The 20,031-nt window shown below is 37.9% G+C and overlaps 1 protein-coding gene across 1 annotated transcript; it reads right to left on the bottom strand.

Annotated features, from left to right (window-relative positions):
- Positions 1-9,198: 9,198 nt before the first annotated feature.
- On the bottom strand, positions 9,199-18,851 carry Faa (fumarylacetoacetate hydrolase). Its single transcript, XM_045757631.2, has 8 exons — positions 18,692-18,851; positions 17,176-17,286; positions 16,703-16,824; positions 16,328-16,468; positions 15,350-15,600; positions 14,084-14,290; positions 12,795-12,943; positions 9,199-11,123 (listed from the first exon to the last, which is right to left on the bottom strand). The coding sequence occupies exons 1-8, from the start codon at positions 18,773-18,775 to the stop codon at positions 10,926-10,928; spliced, it is 1,263 nt and encodes a 420-aa protein (XP_045613587.2). The 5' UTR covers positions 18,776-18,851; the 3' UTR covers positions 9,199-10,925.
- Positions 18,852-20,031: the final 1,180 nt, after the last annotated feature.

Raw genomic sequence — 20,031 nt, 5'->3', positions numbered from 1 at the left:
GTATTTAAACACTATGCTTCAATGATCACTGGCTTCCAGGGATTTCTTGTACTGTTGCATTTTATCTTTTTGGTGCTGGCTTCATTCTGAGTGAATGAAACACCAGACAAGTTTATTTTAATTTAAATTTTATTACCTCTTAAAATGTAAAGCTTACTCAGTGTGATCCAAACAATGTTTTTTCTGGGGGGAGCCCCGTCGGCTCCCCGGAGCTTACTAGGCTGATATGTTAATGTCAGACTTTGGCATCAGTCATGTGTATGGAGTTCTGTGGGCCTACCGGGGACCATGAGCCAGAACCTGGCCCCCTCAGAGAGGCATGGGGAGCAATGGCCTATGGAAACCCCCATGTGTTTGGAAGCATTCTATGTCTGCCATCGACCAGGTCAGCCACCCAGAAAGGTAAGCATCCCAAAACAAACCCCTATTCTAGTGAAATTATTGCTACCAAAAGCCAAATAAGTGGACAGAACTCCCTTAAAAGAAACGAGTAAATGATCATGACATCACACGTCGCCGTGCCGCTGTCGGCGCAGCTCCCCCCCCCCTCCCCGGGAGGGGGAAGGGGGAGCCCCAGACCCCTCACACGAGCACACGACCTCAGCCTCTAGCATCAGGCTTAGAACTGATGGGTGGATTGCCAGTGTGAGGGGTCTGAGGCTCCCTCTTCCCCTGGGGGGAAGCTGCGCAGACAGCGGCGCGGCGACGTGTGATGTCATGATCATTTGCTCGTTTCTTTTAGGGAAGTTCTATCCACTTGTTCGACTTTTGGTAGCAATAATTTCACCAGAATAGGGGGTTTGTTTTGGGATGCTTACCTTTCTGGGTGCCTGACCCGGTCAATGGCAGACATAGAATGCTTCCAACCACATGGGGGTTTCTATAGGCCATTGCTCCCCATGTCTCTCTGTGGGGGCCAGGTTCTGGTTCGTGGTCCCCGGTAGGCCCACAGAACTCCATACACATGACTGATGCCAAAGTCTGACATTAGTATATCAGCCTAGCAAGCTCCGGGGACCCACCGGGTCTCGCCCAGAAAATGGCGTTTCATTACATTCAACGCTGTTTTTTTTTTTGGGGGGGGAGGGGATTAGGTCAAAGGTCAAAATGCTAAATCAAGGGGCAGCATTGTCAGTGGCAGCTGAGGTTATGATAAAACCACATTCTGGATGAAGTTGAATTAAGCTTCATCTAACCTGAAAAAATTATTATGCAATTATAATTTATTATTTATATGATTTGTAGTCAATTTTGTGTTGTCTTTTTCATCCAGAAGTGTTATTTGGAAGAGTTCATCTATTTTTAGACAAATTTTATTGTAGTTTATAAATTTTTATTGTACCAATTCATTTTAATATTTTGATGTACAAAGTTAGTTAGTTGTGTTACAGTAGGCATCAAGGACTATACATAATCCATACAGTGGATTGGGCACTTCACAATTTAACATTTGAAAACTTTTTTTCTGTGGGGAGCCCCATTGTCTCCCTGAAGCTATCCAAACTGATATGTGCTATATTGGTTTGGGATCATCAGTCTCAGGAGTCCTTATGCCTACCAGGAACCATAAGCCAGAACCTGGTCCCCTCAGAGAAGTGCAGGGAACAATGGCCTATGAGCACTGTACATTTAAAGTAATGTTTGTCATAATTTCCATCAATTATATTCTGCTTACAGTGACCCATATCTCCCAGTTGATTATCCGTTTTATTATCCTTCCTTCAACTGGGGAGAACCCAGAAAGGTAGGAGAATCAAAACAGACCACTGTCTGGTTAACCTGTGCAATCTACATCCCAGAAGATCAAAATAACTCTCTTAGAAAGAAACCAAACAAGCAACCCTTCATGTGACTAGCACCCCCGCTCGATAGCGCTACCCTTGGGAAGCCGCAGCCCACCACTCCAGTTCTTGAACTGATGTGCTGGTGGTCATTTCAGTCACCTCTGGCCTCAAGTTCCTGTTCCGGATTTTTGCCCTGTGGCTGATCCAGTTGTGTGTTGGTGTGGTGGCCAGGTGTCTTAGTGTACAGGAGCAGCATACGCCTAGGGTGACCTTTCCCAGGTGCTCCGTGAGTACCGCCCTTGCATGTCAGGATTATCTTCCCTGGGGCATTCGGGAATTGCTCCCCATTTGAGGACTTCATTGCTTGATGTTGTCTTTGCCCCTGGGGCACGTCGGGGGTCTAGGGCTTTCCGTTTTGCACTGGGTAGAGAAGTGTTATTAACTGGGTGGGATGCACTGCGGTGGCGCAGCAAGCATTACTTCCAACGTAGTTGCCAATGTTTCTCTCTGCCTGCCAGTTTGTGTGTCTTCGGGGGCTTTTTTAATTTTCTTTTTATTCACTGGCATCCTCGCCTTGTTTAGATGGAGGTGGTCTGCTTAACTTCTTATTAGGTAAGCCTAGGTTGTGTTGGTAGTCCTCGGTTTCCCCCGATGTTTCATAGCTGCTACTGGTGGTCAGTTTTCTTGCTACCTGACAAGGCTCTACCAGCTTAGCTAGCCCTAGTGCCTGGGCTTCCCGTAGGGCTCATTCACCCTACAGGCCCTGGAAAACCCCTGTGGACTCAGTCGTACATTGGTTACTTCTTCTGAGCCCACTGTCGCCTTGTGCGAAGTCGAAGGTTGTTCATTACCCTTGCCTCAGGGCATCCGTGCTGCCTCCGTCAAACTGCCTGTTGAATCAGGGACACCACTGACCCCGAGTCTTGTGGGCCTTGTTCCCCACTTGTACTTCACTTTATTCATTCTTTGTCGGTTGATCTCAAGGATCAGGCTGCAGCTGTTGCATGCTTGATTCTCCTTACTGCAGCGGTCCAGATTGGTTGCCCGGTTGGAGGCCCCGGAGCTGCCCTACTTGGGTTTTAGGGACCAGGATTTGGTGGTGTTTGTCGCTTCGACCTTGGTTCCTTCCTCGCCCCTGCTTCCTTTCCAGGTGGGTGTGGTTTGCCCTGCTTCCAGCTCTCAAACGTCAGAGGGTTTCGGGGTCGGGCACGGGGTTTAGCTCGGGAGGAGGCTCGGGTTGCTTCGGGGGCTGCTCCTTCCGATTCTGGCGCAGAGGTGGTCGAGTCTGATTTTCCTGTCGAGGCTTCTGGGTCAACCCAGCAGACTCCCTTTTTGGAAGCTTTTCCCCTGAATGCCGCCTTTTCTTCAGGCTCACCCAGAAAATGGCATTTCATTACATTCAACGCTTATTTTTTTTCTCTCTGTTGCCACTGAAGACTGATGAGGACTTGCTTGGTCAGTACCACTGCCACTTTTTTATCATTGTACAATAATATAAAATATTTCTTAAAACCCCTCTCAAAATGTTATTTGATATTAGGTGTGACTATAATTTGTCGTCACATTAAACACTGATGTGGTATTTGACCACGAGAACAATATCATTTACTATAGGTAATGTTACAGTAATGTCCTATCTTATGTTATACTAATTATAAATGTTTAAGGTGTCTGCAATTCTATACAGTCTTCAGTTCATTATTGTTATTAACTGCTGTTATAGTATTTCATTATTACAGTATAGTACTATATTTACTCAGCTTTGGGATGTGTATAATAAATTTAAGTCATTCCAGGAGTGAATGGTTTGCAGACCAGTTATTGTGTCAATTACATTACACTTGTGCCTTGCGGTACATTAGCAATAACATTGCGCTACCTAATTAAATGTAAGCATAAAATATTGCCATTTTATTAGTAAAGTAAAATTTGGAGATAAGATGCACATAAGGAATTTTATTTGTAGATTGCTTGTGTAATTCAATTTTTTTTAGAAGTTTTGACATACATTTATGTTGTTTAAGTTGGAGGAGGTACAAACAGTTTTATGTCTAATAAAGCTCAACAGACTTGTTAAATGCACATGTATTTTAATACAATTAAACAGTTCAGTAAACTAAGCCATACTAATATCACCTAGTTCATATCTTGTTTATTCTATTCATTAATATAGGCACCAGCCTTATAATTTTCTTTGTTTTTTGTTATTTTATGCATTATATTCAAGACTGCACTTTCTTTATTTGTTGTTATTTTATGCATTATATTCAAGACTGCACAATGTCAGGTTTTGCAACTCTTTTTGTTAGTATCCATTTCTTAGTCATATCCATGGCCTTCCTTGTCATAAAAACAAACATTATGAATTAACCAGAACCATAGGCCACTCGCCTAACTTATGCTCCTCCGTCCCAGACTGTGTAGTCCATTTAACACTTCCCCTCTCCATACATAATTTCTCAGTTTAATGTTACAAGTAAATAAAAAGAAGAAAACATGATTTAATAAATAAGTAATGAATATATTGGATAATGAAATCAATATAGAATAACAGATTGTTTTGAAAATACAATTATTTTAACCTTTCATAATAACCCCCAACCAACCCAGGTGCTGAATAACTAATGGTTCATCCCCTGCATCTTGTCTGAACTGCATTGTACCTCGTAGTCATTCTCCCAGGGAATATCCTGGTTTTCAGGACGAGCGTAAGTTTTGCTTTCCACTGTTTGAATACACCACACGTCCCATTATGAAACCCTCGGCGAAACTGACTTCATTGACATCCCTCATCTAATGTCTTTCTGCTCTAATATTGGTGTCCTGAATATTTAGGATCTTGAACATTCTGTAAGTTAGGTGCTGTATAGCCATTCTAGTTTAGCTCTTTCTTTTTCCCTACTTTCCCTTTCCAATTAACTCCATACGTTGGTATAGTAGCAGATGATTTCAGACTCCTGTTAGCAGGCTTAGAGCTCGTCCCTCTTATAGCTCATGTCTTACCCTATTAGTTTTCCATGGAACATAATCTGCTCAATGGTTTACATTCATGCCCCCAAATAATTACTGGTGGGTAAACAAGAGCAAACAGTGTTGGAGAAGTGCCAAATTGTCCTTCCCTATGTAGGCTAATATCACTTGAAATAGTGGGACAAATGTGTTGTTTAGGTTGGTGAGGGCAGTCTTCACTTCTTCCCACCTAATGTACTTTTTCTCAGTAGAAGTAAGGGGGCAACTATTTTCAATTAGTGTACTGTACATACAGTAGTATTTAAACTAGCAAAGGCTTCAGGGGTCTTGCAATGTCTGGCTGAGACTACACCATCCTCAAGGGGCTGGTCATAAGTTGTCTGTACTTCTTCATAAGTAGAGACAACTTCATTGTCTCTGCTGATCAGACAACATTATTGAAATTGCAGTAGAGTTGGATGAAACAAATATGGTGGCAAGTTACCAAGGTCAACCAACAGAGATGTTTATCTTTTATTTTCTGTAGCGTTGCCTTAAAGTAAATAAACATATTAATAACTTATTATTCAAGCTGTATGTTTGTCCATGTAATTTAAATTCAAAGGGATCAAGTTTTTTCTGTATAGTTTACATGTTATTGTATAACACTGATCATTATGTATCTTTTGTAAATTCCCTCTTTTTTTTTTCTTTTTTTTTTAATCACAGCTTTTGCACTGTTAAAACTATCAGTAATGTCTTATCCATCAAACTTTGTATCTGGTACCAAAATTATGATAGACTAAAGTGTTCACATATGATTGCTCTATTGTATAGTGCGAAGAAAATGAATGTTGCACATAAATGTATTTTCTGTAAGTTATGAAAATGGCAGCCCATTCTCCTATAATAAGAGCACTTATAGTATTTATTGGAGAGTACCAATATGTAGTGATGAACCACCAGAAAATTGATGTTTGTATTATTGAATTCAGACAAACCACAAACTTTTCCTAACGGCAATATAAATAAAAGATTTAACCTAACCTTTCCTAGCAATCCTAAGCCTAATACATGCTGTGTTAGCCCTAATATAGTACACATGTGCTACATTAGGTCTACGAATATTTAAATTTTAACTATTTTTCAAGACTATAAAATAAATAGTATAAAAAGTGGCTTACTGGTGGTCCATCACTACATTGTGGTCGAAAGTACCAATTAGTTACTAAAAGTACAGTTCTACCATTTTCTGGAGGATAGGTTGGAAATTGGATGCTTCAGCCTTCAGCAGTGCTTCATCCATGTTTGCATAATTGTGCTTGAGGGAGAGTGGGTTAAGACTCACCCTCTATTAGTACCAACTGAGCTCTACAGTACCATTAAAATGGTACCATTGTAAGCTAAATTTACATTTTAAATTTCATAAAACTGCAGAGAAACACTACACGTACTTGTTTACTATGGACTCATTAAAATAGCAAACTTCTTCCAAATTATGTCTGGCACTGAGGAAATCAACTGGAGCTTTTGGGTGACTTGAATCCACAAACAGCATATTACCGGTTGCAACCTCATACCAGATCAAGATGGTACAGCGATAAAGTTATACAACCTAGGATTCTACTGAATCGACAAAGTTTGGAGGCCTCTCCTAAAGGCATACTGTACCAAGTTTTACGTATATCCCCGAGCACCCAGGTGTGGGTAAAGTAGGTCAACACCGTATGCCCCAAAATCATTTATACAGGGAAATCACACTAATGTGATATACAGTATACCAATAAGAAAATCAACTGGAGCTCTTATCACATTGGTGTGATTTCTCTCTAACTCTTGTGAGTATTAGGATTTGTTAATGCAAAAATAAATGCATATACAGTATAGTTTAGTATAATAGAGTACATGTACATTACCAAAAACAATGATGGAAAAATAGGGCACCGAGTATAATGAAACCTCATTTTCTGGGGACCCCTCAGTAGTTTCTCGCCTCTTATGCACTGGCACCTCCGAGCCAATACCATCCTTGCCATGTGTCTTAGATTATCATAGCCTAAATGAGACAGGGACCAGAATTCTGTCCCTTTAGAAGTCAACAAGTTGAGAAAACCACAGAAATAAATGTGAGGAGTGAGGAAGGGGTGGGGAAGTGTGTGAGGAACTCAATAAGAAAATCCAGGAGGTCTTCACATTAGAGCAAGGAGATGTTCCAGGGATAAGAGAGGGAATAAATAACCAGGCACTGCTAGAGGAGTTTGGGATTACCAGTGGGGAGGTGAGGAAGCTTTTGCTAGAGTTGTGTGACAAAGGCTATAGACCCTGGATGGAATCTCACTATGGATACTAATGGCAGTTACAGTGCTTCTGCTCCTTCCTCTCCATAGTGTGTAACAAATCACTGGTAACAGGGGAGCTGCCAAAAATTTGGAAGACTGCTAATGTAGTCCCGATATACAAAAAGGGAGATAGGCAGGAGGCACTAAACTACAGGCCAGTGTCCCTAACTTGCATACCATGCAAGTTGATAAAGAAGATTGTGCGAAAAAAGCTAGTGGAACATCTGGAGCAAAAGAACTTTGTAACACAACATCAGCATGGGTTCAGGGATGGCAAGTCATGCCTCACAGGATTAATTGAATTCTACGACCAGGCAAGAAAGAGAAGAGTTGGGCAGACTGCGTATTTTTGAACTGCAAGAAAGCCTTTTACACAGTACCACACAAGAGACTAATGCACAAGCTGGAGATGTTGGCAGGAATGAAAGGGAAGGTACTCCATTGGATAAGGGAGTACCTAAGCCACAGAAGACAGCGAGTCACTGTGAGGGGTGAGGTCTCAGATTAGCGAAGTCCCACAGGGTTCAGTCTTTGGACTAATACTATTTCCGATATATATAAATGATTTCCCACAGGGGAATAGACTCATTCCTCTCAATATTTGCTGATGCAAAACTTATAAGGAGGATTAAGACAGGAAGATAGTATGAGGCTACAAGATGACCTAGACAAACTGCAAAGTTTGTCTTCAACCCGAGTAAATGTAAGGTAATGAAACTAGGGAGTGGAAACAGGATACCGAATGGGAGATGAAGTCCTTCATGAAACGGACAAAGAGAAAGATCTAGGAGTTGATATCACGCCAACCCTGTCTCCTGAAGCCCACATAAAAAGAATAACATTGGCAGCATATGCGAGGCTGGCTAACATCAGAAATGCCTTTAGGAACCTGTGTAAGGAATCATTCAGAACCTTGTATACCACATATGTAAGACCAATCCTGGAGCATGCGGCCTCAGCATGGAGCCCGTACTCTGTCAAGCACAGGACTAAGCTGGAAAAAGTTCAGAGGTATGCCACTAGGCTAGTCCCAGAACCAAGAGGCACGAGTTACGAGGAAAGGCTGTGTGAAATGCACCTAATGTTGCTGGAAGATAGAGCTCAGGGAGACATGATCACTACCTACAAAATTCTAAGAGGAATCGACAGGGTAGATAAAGATAAATTGTCGTTAGAAAAAAACTTTCAGTATCAGAGTAGTTAACAGATGGAATGCCTTAGGCAATGATGTGGTGGAGGTAGACTCCATACACAGTTTCAAATGTAGATATGATAAGAGCCCAGTAGGCTCAGGCATCTGTACACCAATTGATTGACAGTTGTGAGGCAGGACTAAAGAGCCAGAACTCAACCCCCACAAGCACAACTAGGCAAGTACAGACGTTATGCACCAAGTGGAATGCCCAGCAAAATAAGTCAAACGCTCAGGAATGTTTTATTGCAATCTCTGTTGGTCTAGACTCGACATTTCATCTAACCTCATGTGAAAATCCAGCCTGCCTTTTGTTACCTTTTTTTTTCTGACCTTTTCTAGTGGCTACATATTTTTTTAATACTACAGTTGTGTTGCTTCCCTTTAAAGGCAAATATAGTACAGCACAGTATTTTACTATACATCTCTGTCAGTCTCTTTCACTCTGAAAATTGATATGTTGAACCAGCAATCATCTGTAGGAGTCAACTCAAATTGCTCATGGCTGTTGCTTCTTTTAACACCTCAACTTCTAGTCCTAGAGGTTTAGCTTTGTATACTGAAGAGATGTAACCATAGTCTTTTTGCTGGGTCCAGTCATATAGGCATTCCCAAAATTAACAGACTGTACATACATGAATGACTTGTTTGGCTGCTGAATCTATTACATTTCATTCCAATTTTAGATTTTTATTTGATAATCGTGCCAAATGCTATCATTGGTAGGAAACGTTGTAGGTTAACCCACAACCAATAGATGAAAGGCAGTCCCAATTCCTTACCGATCTGATTGTCCTGTTCTGCTTCCAGTATTCAATCTTTTAATTGATTTTCAAGAGAAACTACAGGATGCTTCCCAACCATTCCTTAATGACTGTTTTTAGAAGATACTTTCTCAGTGAATCTGACTTATATAGGTATTCATATGTCCTGCTCTAGTACTGACATCTTTAATAGTATTTATAAAATTTTGATAAAGTTGCACATGGAATTGCTGTACCGAGATTGTATGTCTCGATAATTTTCTTTATTGGTCAACAAGCTGTAAGGGTTTATAGCATTGTTTTATTTCTAGCATAACAATTTTGATATTCTACAGCATTTTACCAGTGTAATACTTGTTCTTAACTATTTCACTTTAAGGCACCATTAATTTTTTGCCTGCATTACACATTTGATTACACAGTTAACCTTTTGATACAGTACTACCTTAAATTTTTTGTATTTTAATTTATTGTACATTGTAGCAATATATTTAACACCATTTGGTGAAAATTCATCCTTAAATTTATTTCTACATTTATTTTTCTTTGTAGTATTTCATATGCAGCTGTACTAAAGTAACCTATATTCTAATTTAATGAAAATGAAGATCATATGCTATTCTGAGAGAATAATAACATTAAATGAACAATTAATGATAGTTCATATTTTTTATTTTGAATTTAAAATCTGAAGTTTTCAATATTCAATTTTAAAATTAATTTTGAATCTCTGGTTTTTCAAGTTACGCTGTGATCATTTAGACAAAATTGGAGCATTTGCTTAGTTGATTATGAAAAAAAAAAAAAAAAATATATGGAAAGTGTTTGTGCAAGTTTTAAAAACTTATATGATTTGACAAAAAATAATTTCAAGATATGTATGTATTGCGCAGTCTAAGGGTTAAGGCGAGTATTGGTATTCATGTGGTTAATAGACCATAAAGTTAGGTTCCCATCATATCTCACCTGTACCATTAATTACCTTCACTGAATAACAGATATCTTCTCACCTTAAAATCCAGAATTTCATGCAAACTTTCTTGGCACAAACCTACAGTTTAACCATTTTCACAATGACAAACCTGATAAAAAGTTAACAATATGTATGGATAGTTAAACAAATTGAACTTGTACATATGTACATAAAATATCAGCAGCATATAGTTTTAATTAACCCCAAAATGTTTCCCTATGTAAGATAAGATTTTACAATAAACTGTAAAAACCACAACCAACCAGTGATGTTGACACTTAAGTTCTCATATCCTAATAATTTGATCATACTCTATATTCTAATATCAATGAAAAATTGAATTTTCTTTATGCCATATAATTATTCAAAACAAACTTTATAGCATAACTACAATGTGTAAAAGTTAGTCATGTACAACATTAAGTAACCACCGCATTTGTGAAACAATAGAAACATACATATACATATACTGTATATATACATATATATATTAGTGTCAGACCACGGAGGAAAATTGAAACAGGAATTTCCTCAAGTACTTTCGTATATTAATGCATCTTCAGAAGGAGTGAATACATATTCAGAAGGACTCCTTCTAGAGTCCTTCTGAAGATGTATTAATATACGAAAGTACTTGAGGAAATTCCTGTTTCAATTTTCCTCTGTGGTCTGACACTGTCACTTTTTAATCACGTGTTTATTTTCGTGATATACACATACACACATTAATTATATACATATATACATTATATATATACATATATATAATGTATGCATGTGTGTGTGTATGTGAGTGTGTGTGTGCGCGCAATAATTAAGAACTTTTAGGAATGGTAAGTTCTATGATTTATAACACGTAGATACTCAATTGTTAACATTATCCCAGGAACCTACATCAAGAAACAGAAATCCTGATCTGTCACTTTACTGAAGAGACTTTGCAGGAAGCAGCTTCCCAACACATGAGCCAAAGCCAACCCTGTGACCTTTACCTTGGCAGTAGCCAGTTATGACCACTTCATCTCCATCCTGCAGGAACTTCCTGCTCGCTCCATTTCCAATATCCACAGTTTTACTCCCACGCCATGACAATTCCAGCATTGACCCAAACGACTCTTCACTCTGTTGGGTGCCAGAAATGTTATATTTAATGTAATGCAATATAAGAACAATATAATAGATGCAGCTTACTATAGATGAGCAGCTTATTGATTACAAAACCCCTAGCAAGCACCATTCAGGCTTAATGGTCATATGACAATTTAAATTGTGACTTTATAGAATATCTCGTACACAATAGCTTTTTCCAACACCAAATTCCAGATGTATCAACACACTTCACTCTACACAGTATCCTATTTGTTGCCACTGTGTCAAAGAGTTCCAGATCAGATCCATTGTGGTCTGGCCCACCTGCATAGTCTAAGATCAGAATCTGTTCAGAGTCCCTCATTTGATAGTGTAATAATGTGAAAACTTTTAATAGTTCAGGTATCAAGATAAAGCATTATTTTGCACTTACATTATTAATTGCTCGAGCCATGGTACACTTAGTAATGTCTAATTATGGGTCTTTTTTGTCTCATTATCTATTTATTCATAGGTTGCTTGTGAATGTATTTCTGTTACCCACCCTTCAGATACCACCAAAACTAGAAAAAGGAGACTGCAAGGGGTACTATGTTTTCCATTAACTAGGATTTACAACACAACATTAGAGCTAGGGAAATGCTTGGCTATCTGTGAAAAAGAAAATACACACTAATAAGAGGACAAACCCTAAACTACAAACTTGGTTCCCTACAAAGTACTGGATACAGTTATCAGCAACAGGATACTAGAGCATCATCAGAACAAATTTCATAATGAAGAGGAAATGATTTAAGGAGGGAAAAAAACTGCTTGGCAAGCCTCAGTTCTGCAAGTAAAAAGATGGGCTAAATAGACTGCATTCTCCAAGACAGCCAGAAAGCATTTGATACTGTCCCCCACTAGCTTGTGATTACTGGACTAGATAGGAGATTATCTGGCAAACAATAGGAAATAGAAAATATGGGAATAAAGGTGGAAAGCAGGCAGGGATCCTCTAGGATCCAACCCCAGCTGTTCTTGATCCATGTTAATGATCTACACAAAGGGGCAAGATCCACCATGTTAATGTTTGCAGACAATGAAGTGTAAGGACTAACAAGAACTATAGACTGCTGCAGGAGGAACTAAACCAAGCTATAGGAGTGGGCAGACCAATGGCTGCTAGTTCAATCTTGGCAAGTGATGTAGTAAAGATTTGGGGGGGGGGGGAGACAAGGCTACATAGATTAAATGGCACTATATGAAAAACAACTAATGTTATCAAAGATTTGGTCATGGACTGAACACCAGCACTTATCTGATAACAGCAACATACAGTATATTGAAACTGGCAAACATACAGACAGCATTTTAAAATAAAGACATGCCAGGTCTGTACCAGCATTAAAATCTTCATATGAAACAAGACAATTCTGAAAGTCATAAGGCTTACAGCAAGGCTGGTATCCGAAATAAATGAACTAAGCTATCAAGACAGGCAAAGGGAACTCAGCTTGGTAACCTTAGTAGAGAAGGATCATTGGAAACATTCAAAATGTATAAAATTCCAAGGGATTAATTTTAATAAAGTACCACCATAGGAGTATTTTTGTCATATTTCCATGCTGAAAGTTTCAAGCTGATAAAGGTTAGTCAAATATAGAGGGGCGGAACCAAGGTATGCCTGCAATCGATACCTAATTATTGGCAATTTATACTTACTGGTCCAGAAATAGTACCAGATGCTAGAAGATCCCCTGTACGAATGTTACAGCCAGTAATGGTGTGGTGAGCGAGTTGCTGCTTCATTGTCCAGTACATGTGGCGGAAATTGCTACGAGAAACAATTCCCAAGTGATCACTACCATCAGCTACAAATAAAAAAATAAATCATTTGAATGTTTAAAATGAAGTACAGTACAGTAATACAATACTATGGAAGATGAGTTAGGAACAGAGACTAAGGAAATAAATTGAGTGAGGTCTTTATGTAGAGAGAGAAAAAAAAAAAAAAAAAAAAAAAAAAGAATGCAGAAGTGTTATGAAATTTTTTTTAATTTGTCACTATATAAACTAACCAGTTTGTCTAAGAGTTACCCTATAATGTAATGTTCAATAAATAATTTAATTTCCTTGTTCTATCTGTAAATTTAATTGTGATGGTATCAGTATCGGGTTAGCCACAGACAGATGAACAATTAAATGTTTTGAAGAATATTCCACAATTTACCTGTGCATTTTCATCATTTACTTCATATATAAATGAAAATGTCTATCTGAGGTTGGAGGGGGGGGGGATGAGGGTAGGGAAGATGGGAGAGAGGGAGATAGATATATATATACTGTATAGGTAGACAGAGGGGAAGAGACAAGAGACCTGGACAATACCAGGTATACCCCTAAAAATATACTATATACAAGTATGAGCAAGTTTGCTATAAATAAGTTTCCTCACATGGAGCAATAGGCCTTCAGCCATTTCCTCTATTCTTTTTTTATTCTTATGTGACAGTGCCGGTTGTTTGCAAGGATGTTTAGTGTGGTAGTTAAGGCGAATGAAAATGTTTGCAAGGATGTTTAGTGTGGTAGTTAAGGCGAATGAAAATGTCATTTTGAAAACTAATCTTGTCCTACAATAGTAAAGACACAGACAAAGGGTATCTAGCTGGGATGGCTATGTAGCACCATACAAGATAAATAACAGCAAGAGACCTATATATCACTCAATATGCCAATACAAGAGAATAACAAACTTGGATACATTAGAGGTTTGATTCACCAAAGAGTACCTAACAGTATTGACTTACAGGAATCAATAGGAAACAAAACCTTCAGTAATGTTGGAAATTTATGCGATCAACAAAGTGTTGTGCTCTAATGCCTCTCCACCCAATGAAACCGAGTTATATGGTAAAACTACTTTCGCACATTTATTCTCCAAATAACTACTGTATTTCATAATTGACTTAATAAATAAAAATAAATCATAGTTTCAAATATAGAGAACTTACGGCGAATCCCCACTTCTAGCTTGATATCATAAGTATATTTATCTTCATGCTGAAGATAAGGGAAGGGTTGAGGGTCCTGGACATAGTTGTCTACTACAAACGGAGCCAGAGCCTCCATGGTTACTACCCATGGAGATATTGTTGTACCCAAGTTCTTTGCCAGGAATGGGCCAAGAGGAACATACTCCCACTTCTGGATGTCTCTGGCTGTTGGAGAAATTGTCATCAAAATCAAATCTATTCAAAATGATAGACAAACTGAAGACATGGTAAACAGATTCATTAAGGCTAACATCCATGAGAAATTGTCAAATTAAGGCTTGTTTTGCTAAGAGTTCATTCAAATCTTTTTGGTTGGAATCTAATAATGTATTAGTATACAAATACAAAAAGTTACTAACATATACAATATGCATTATTTTCCAAGTAAATTTAAATGTCAATGTTTTTAATAAATTTTGTGGAATACATTTTATATGATTTGACCCATTACCATTCCTGTTTTATGAAACTGCCATGATATATCTGTTCAAAATCTTCTGTCCTCACATTGGCAACCACTATGTTGGTGGCTTGCTCCATGGGAATCACAGACTAATAAAATATTATTGTGAAAAGTAGCATGGTGCCTTGGCATGCTTTGGTGGTTTTTCTATGGTTTTGGAGATGCTTAGATATGGTGGGCACATACCAACTCCTGGGTTACAATGTTTATATAATACTGTCATGTTATGTGATGCAGTGTGCAATTTAAATCACATTTTCAAGCCATAAGTATGTAACCTATGAATTAAAAAAATTAAAGTCTTGAAGATGCACGTTATTTGAATTTTCTATAGAGACTACCTTCAATAATTTCTTTTAATAGACTCAAATATTTAGTTAATAGACATAAGTTTAGCTAATGGTTTGGACATATGTTTTCATCAGAAAATGAAGAAATGACAATGTTTCACTTTGTCCTGGACCATTATCAAGACTTTATAATGGTCCAGGAGGGATCAAAACTTTATCGTTTCTTCATTTCTGATGTGGTTTGGACATAATATCTTCAGCCACATTATAGTGACTCAGCCTGCATTTAGTGTATTATCTCTGTAGTTACAATATAGACAATACAATCAGTTGAACAAGCACTACGACCACAGAAGAATGGGAAAGTTAATGAGGTTAAAGACCAGCCTGCTTTTCCTACCTTCAAATATTTTTGTAGCCAGAGAAATGAAACAGAGGGGCTATACATTAAAAAAAAGAGTTAATATTTACCACTCCAATCGTTCATGAGAACCATGCCAAATATATGTTCATGAGCATCCCTCACACTAATGGGGTCTCCCATCTTGTTCCCTGGCCCAACAAGGAAGGCCATCTCAAGCTCAAAGTCCATCAGTCGACAGGGTCCAAACACAGGGGGCTCATCGTCTTTTGGACGAGTTTGGCCATTTGGCCGGCGTATTGGTGTGCCAGATACGACTACACTGGAGGCTCTACCATGATAACCAACTGGCATGTATTTCCTAAAGAAAGAAAAATGTGGGAGGAAACATTTTACTATTTTAAGGAAGGATGAACTTCATCTACTCATTCTGTCAAAAAAACACTGAATAACTAACAACTGCCATAAAAAGAGCACAAGCAATCAAGTTTCTATGATGAATATTCTTAAATCTACATGATTACACGAGTCAAGTTAAAGTTCAAGTATGTTTATTCAGACAAGAAAGAAGTACATCTCAAAGGGATAGAGTAGCTTAGGCTATTTCTACCCCCTCCCCCTTCCTTGGTTACACGAGTCACTTCCTACGTACGTGCACACACATTTAAGCAAGCCAAGCAAACTTATCTGCCATTGAATATAATATGTAAGTTTTAAAATTAGAAATTTTAATTGCACAACACTACTTAGGTATAACAATGAGAAATATGAATGAAACAGGAAAGTTAATGAAATGTGGAGTTAGGTGAAGTACAGCAAAGGTACTGTACAATAGTAATGACATTTTATTTGGATACCCAAGTATCATTTAAGGAGTGCATATGATGGTGAAAGTATTGGATCATTTTTATAGAGGAAGATAACTTTCAATATCATGGAAGGAAAGAGTGGGGGAGGGTTTAAGGTAGCTACAAGAAAAAAGATTTGTGTGGTTGTGGAATCTACATCTTCCATTGGCTATCAACTGATCTGGAGCTCCCAAAATGAAATAAGGTGTTGGGGTTAGATAGAATAGCTATGCTACTGACCAGTTTGGCATAAGAGCATTCTCCTTCCCACGGAACATTGTGCCCACATTGGTTGCATGGTCAATTGAAGAATAGAAGTCTGTGTAATCACCAATTTCTGCTGGAAGGTGCATTTTGGCTGCACTTTGAGGCACAAAAGCTCTGCAAAAACAATGTTGAATGAAGTTTTCAGTGAAGTGAAGTGTTTAAGTGAAATTCTATAGCTCAAACACAGTACCAGTACTGTATACAGAATACTTCATGACTGAAGTGACAGTAAACAGGCATATTTTGATCAACATACATTAAATAGTATATTCATTGAAATGCTAGAAAGGTAACAATTACATTTTACAAAACCTTTAAAAAAATATAATGTTAAAAATGGGTGGTTACCTGGCTCTAAGAGATGGGTCATCACGCAGAGTTGGATCATCATCACTTAGTATAGTCTGCAGCGTTGACCTGGCTTCCCTCCAGGCTGGAATGCCCAGGCTCATGAAGTCATTGAGGGTGGCCTGGAACCAGTTGTATCATATTACATACGCTAGTTGAAACAAGCTGTATGAGCTAGCATAACACCCAATCTCCAGTGAATTGTCTACCAAGCAAGGTAAAAGTCAATACCCCTCTGCTAATTGTGATCATCTTCAATAGTGTAAAAAATCTACAATTTACAATCTTTCAGGCAACAGGTGCAAATAAGCTTACAATAATGTTTTATCAGGCTGATAAGAACATAATTTACTGTGATAAGTTAAGACTAACCCCACCCCCCAACAAAATCTAACTCTCAATTCTATAAAATGACATATGGAACAAGCAAGGATAGGAAAATTAACCTAAACTTTTTGAAAATATGCACCCACCTGCTGGAACACTTGTTGGTGGGCTTTGAGGACAGGTCCATTGAACAAGTGAGAAATCACCGACAGGTCTAAAATCAAGTTACCAATGGCAACACCAATGTGGTGACTTGGCTGCAAGAACAATGTAACAGTGAGTGTAACAATGATATTTCGACAAATATTACCGAAGTTCTAAAAATTTCATGCCATTAATTTATCGTGGATAAAGTAAAAACTATTTAGCCAGTTAATATTTACATTTAAACAACAAATACATGTGCTGTATACCATGTACAGATAATGTACAATATTTAACTTAATATTATACAACCAAATGCTTATAATACATAATAGAATAAGTTTGGTCAAGATTTATTCACTCTTATTCAGGACAGCAACGTGTCTTTTTAACTTTTGAAACGTCTATTTTAACCCAGTAATACCGAGACATTGGCAAACACATTTCAGTTTAGTACTATTGTACTAAACTGTATTGTCTCTTTCTCCATACCACTTTTAGATTGGGTTTGGCAGACAAATCGATTTTTATATAAATTACATTATTTATTGTCTCATAATGAACAAAAAAAAAAAAAAATTGGGGATGGTACAAGATAATATTCACAAGTGCTCAAGGAAAATCACCAAGGTCTTCTTTGAATGCCTTTAATCCTCTTCTCCAAGGTCATGGGTCCCCCACTATTGTACCCGAGGTGGTAGCCCAATATATTTAAATATATATTCTAATTTATATACAAACATACACAAATTATATACTGAATAATAACCAAATTTTATATAATTTGTATATTAATATATAAATTATAAAAGGGTACCACTTCTGGTACAATTGTGGGGCCCAACAATTATTAAATCAATAAATAAAATAATCAGTACACGAATGCATGCAAGCATGTGTTGAGATATACATTCTACATTCTCAGTATTGAATCTTAACGTTCTGAATTAGTCCCAACATTCAGACAGAGAATGCCAACATTCAGACAGAGAATGCCAACATTCAGACAGAGAATGCCAACATTCAGACAGAGAATGCCAACATTCAGACAGAGAATGCCAACATTCAGACAGAGAATGCCAACATTCAGACAGAGAATGCCAACATTCAGACAGAGAATGCCAACATTCAGACAGAGAATGCCAACATTCAGACAGAGAATGCCAACATTCAGACAAGAGAATCCCAACATTCTGATTGAATATCCCAACATTCTGATTGAATATCCCAACATTCTGATTGAATATCCCAACATTCTGATTGAATATCCCAACATTCTGATTGAATATCCCAACATTCTGATTGAAAATCCCAACATTCTGATTGAAAATCCCAACATTCTGATTGAAAATCCCAACATTCTAATTAAGAATCTTTCTCGACGGGACATTAAAGAGATAACGAGACATCTCGTCGCTGTGGGGCGCCGCTATCGTGCCCACCGATGCTGGAGCAGCGCCGCCAGATGCCCGCCAGCCCCTAGCAACCACCTTCTCTCCCTCCTCCCACTCTACTTACGTTGTCACACGTCGAGAATATCCCGTACGGCAAGTTCTCGATGGGGAAATCGTTGTCGGGGGATACATCTATGAAAGACTTCATGCTTAAAGGTAAATAATTGGAATGTCGTGAACTGCACCCTCCCTCGATGGTGTCTGCGGGTACACTGCTGTCTGTGCCTAGTCTTCTCATCTTCATTATATAATTAATACTTAAGTTACACTACGAATCATTTCTACAAATCTACTTGTAAATCATACATTTATTCATTTATTTACAACAATTTTGTTGTTGGTTCAGGTGTGACGGTGATGGTAGGATCGTATAAATAATTATTAAATTATATTTGGATACCATGTTAGGGGGTGTGTCGAGGCGTCTCCTGCAAGAAGGACGCTGATTGGCTGAGACTGACGACGTCACGCTCAGGGTACTTTGGGATTGGCCACTGTATTAATTAACGCAGTATTGGTAACTGGTTTGCTATTATAATATAATTTATTACATTATTATTCTGTACAATACATGGTCTTTTAGTTACAATGTTAGCCAGTATATATACATATATGTTTATCATATGGTTTCCCATAGTCATGGACAGAAAGGCTATTAATTATAATAATAATTTAAAGGCTTAGATCGAGGATCTTGCTAACAGATACATACAAACATATATACAAACATACATATATACATACATATACAAACATACATATATACATACATACTGTACTACAGACCAATTGCGCGATTTCTAAATAATTCATTGTTATGTTTCAGTGTGACGAGGTAGTTTCTGTATAAAAATGACGACATAGTTATATGAACCCTTTTTATTTTCAACAAAAATATATATTTTGATGTATAACGAAAGAAATAAGGGGCAAATGACGTTGATGTGACAATTATCTCGCCGGGAAATTATGCGTAAATGACGTTGAGCTAATAGTGACTCACCATATTATTTTGTTAAAAGACGTTGATCCAACGTTAGTCGAGCGTGTCAATAGCACTCTTGGCCCTCTCTAGGTTGCTGTAGGTCTTAATCCTATACCAAAACACTGTTTTTTTTAATAAGGTGCATAATGGAGAGGAAAATATTATGATACACTGTATAGGAGAGATATCCCCCGAAACCCTATGAGTGTTAGTGACTTTGCAAGAATGTAAAAAAATATGACTTTAATGTTATCTCACCAACGCATTGTACCTTATTGTAAATAAAATATTATTGTTAGATAATGTTATCATGTTAGATAATTGTTATCATCATTTTTATAAATTTTGCAAGTATTTACGTACTTAAAATTTTCTTAGATTAAAGGACCTGCCCGAAACGCTGCGCGTACTAGTGGCTT

This window comes from Procambarus clarkii, chromosome 67 (genome assembly GCF_040958095.1).
Source record: "Procambarus clarkii isolate CNS0578487 chromosome 67, FALCON_Pclarkii_2.0, whole genome shotgun sequence".
Lineage (NCBI taxonomy): Eukaryota > Metazoa > Arthropoda > Malacostraca > Decapoda > Cambaridae > Procambarus > Procambarus clarkii.
The sequence above is the reverse complement of the archived record's forward strand: the minus strand, read 5'-3'. Positions and strand labels throughout refer to the sequence as shown.

Coding starts and splice junctions, on each gene's coding strand:
- Faa (XM_045757631.2), bottom strand. CDS start 18,775: ATGAAGTCTTTCATAGATGTATCCCCCGACAACGATTTCCCCATCGAG. Junction 15,601..16,327: donor AATGCTCTTATGCCAAACTG/GTCAGTAGCATA, acceptor TTCTTTCTTTAG/GAAATACATGCCAGTTGGTT. Junction 11,124..12,794: donor CTGGTACTATTTCTGGACCA/GTAAGTATAAAT, acceptor GGCACCCAACAG/AGTGAAGAGTCGTTTGGGTC.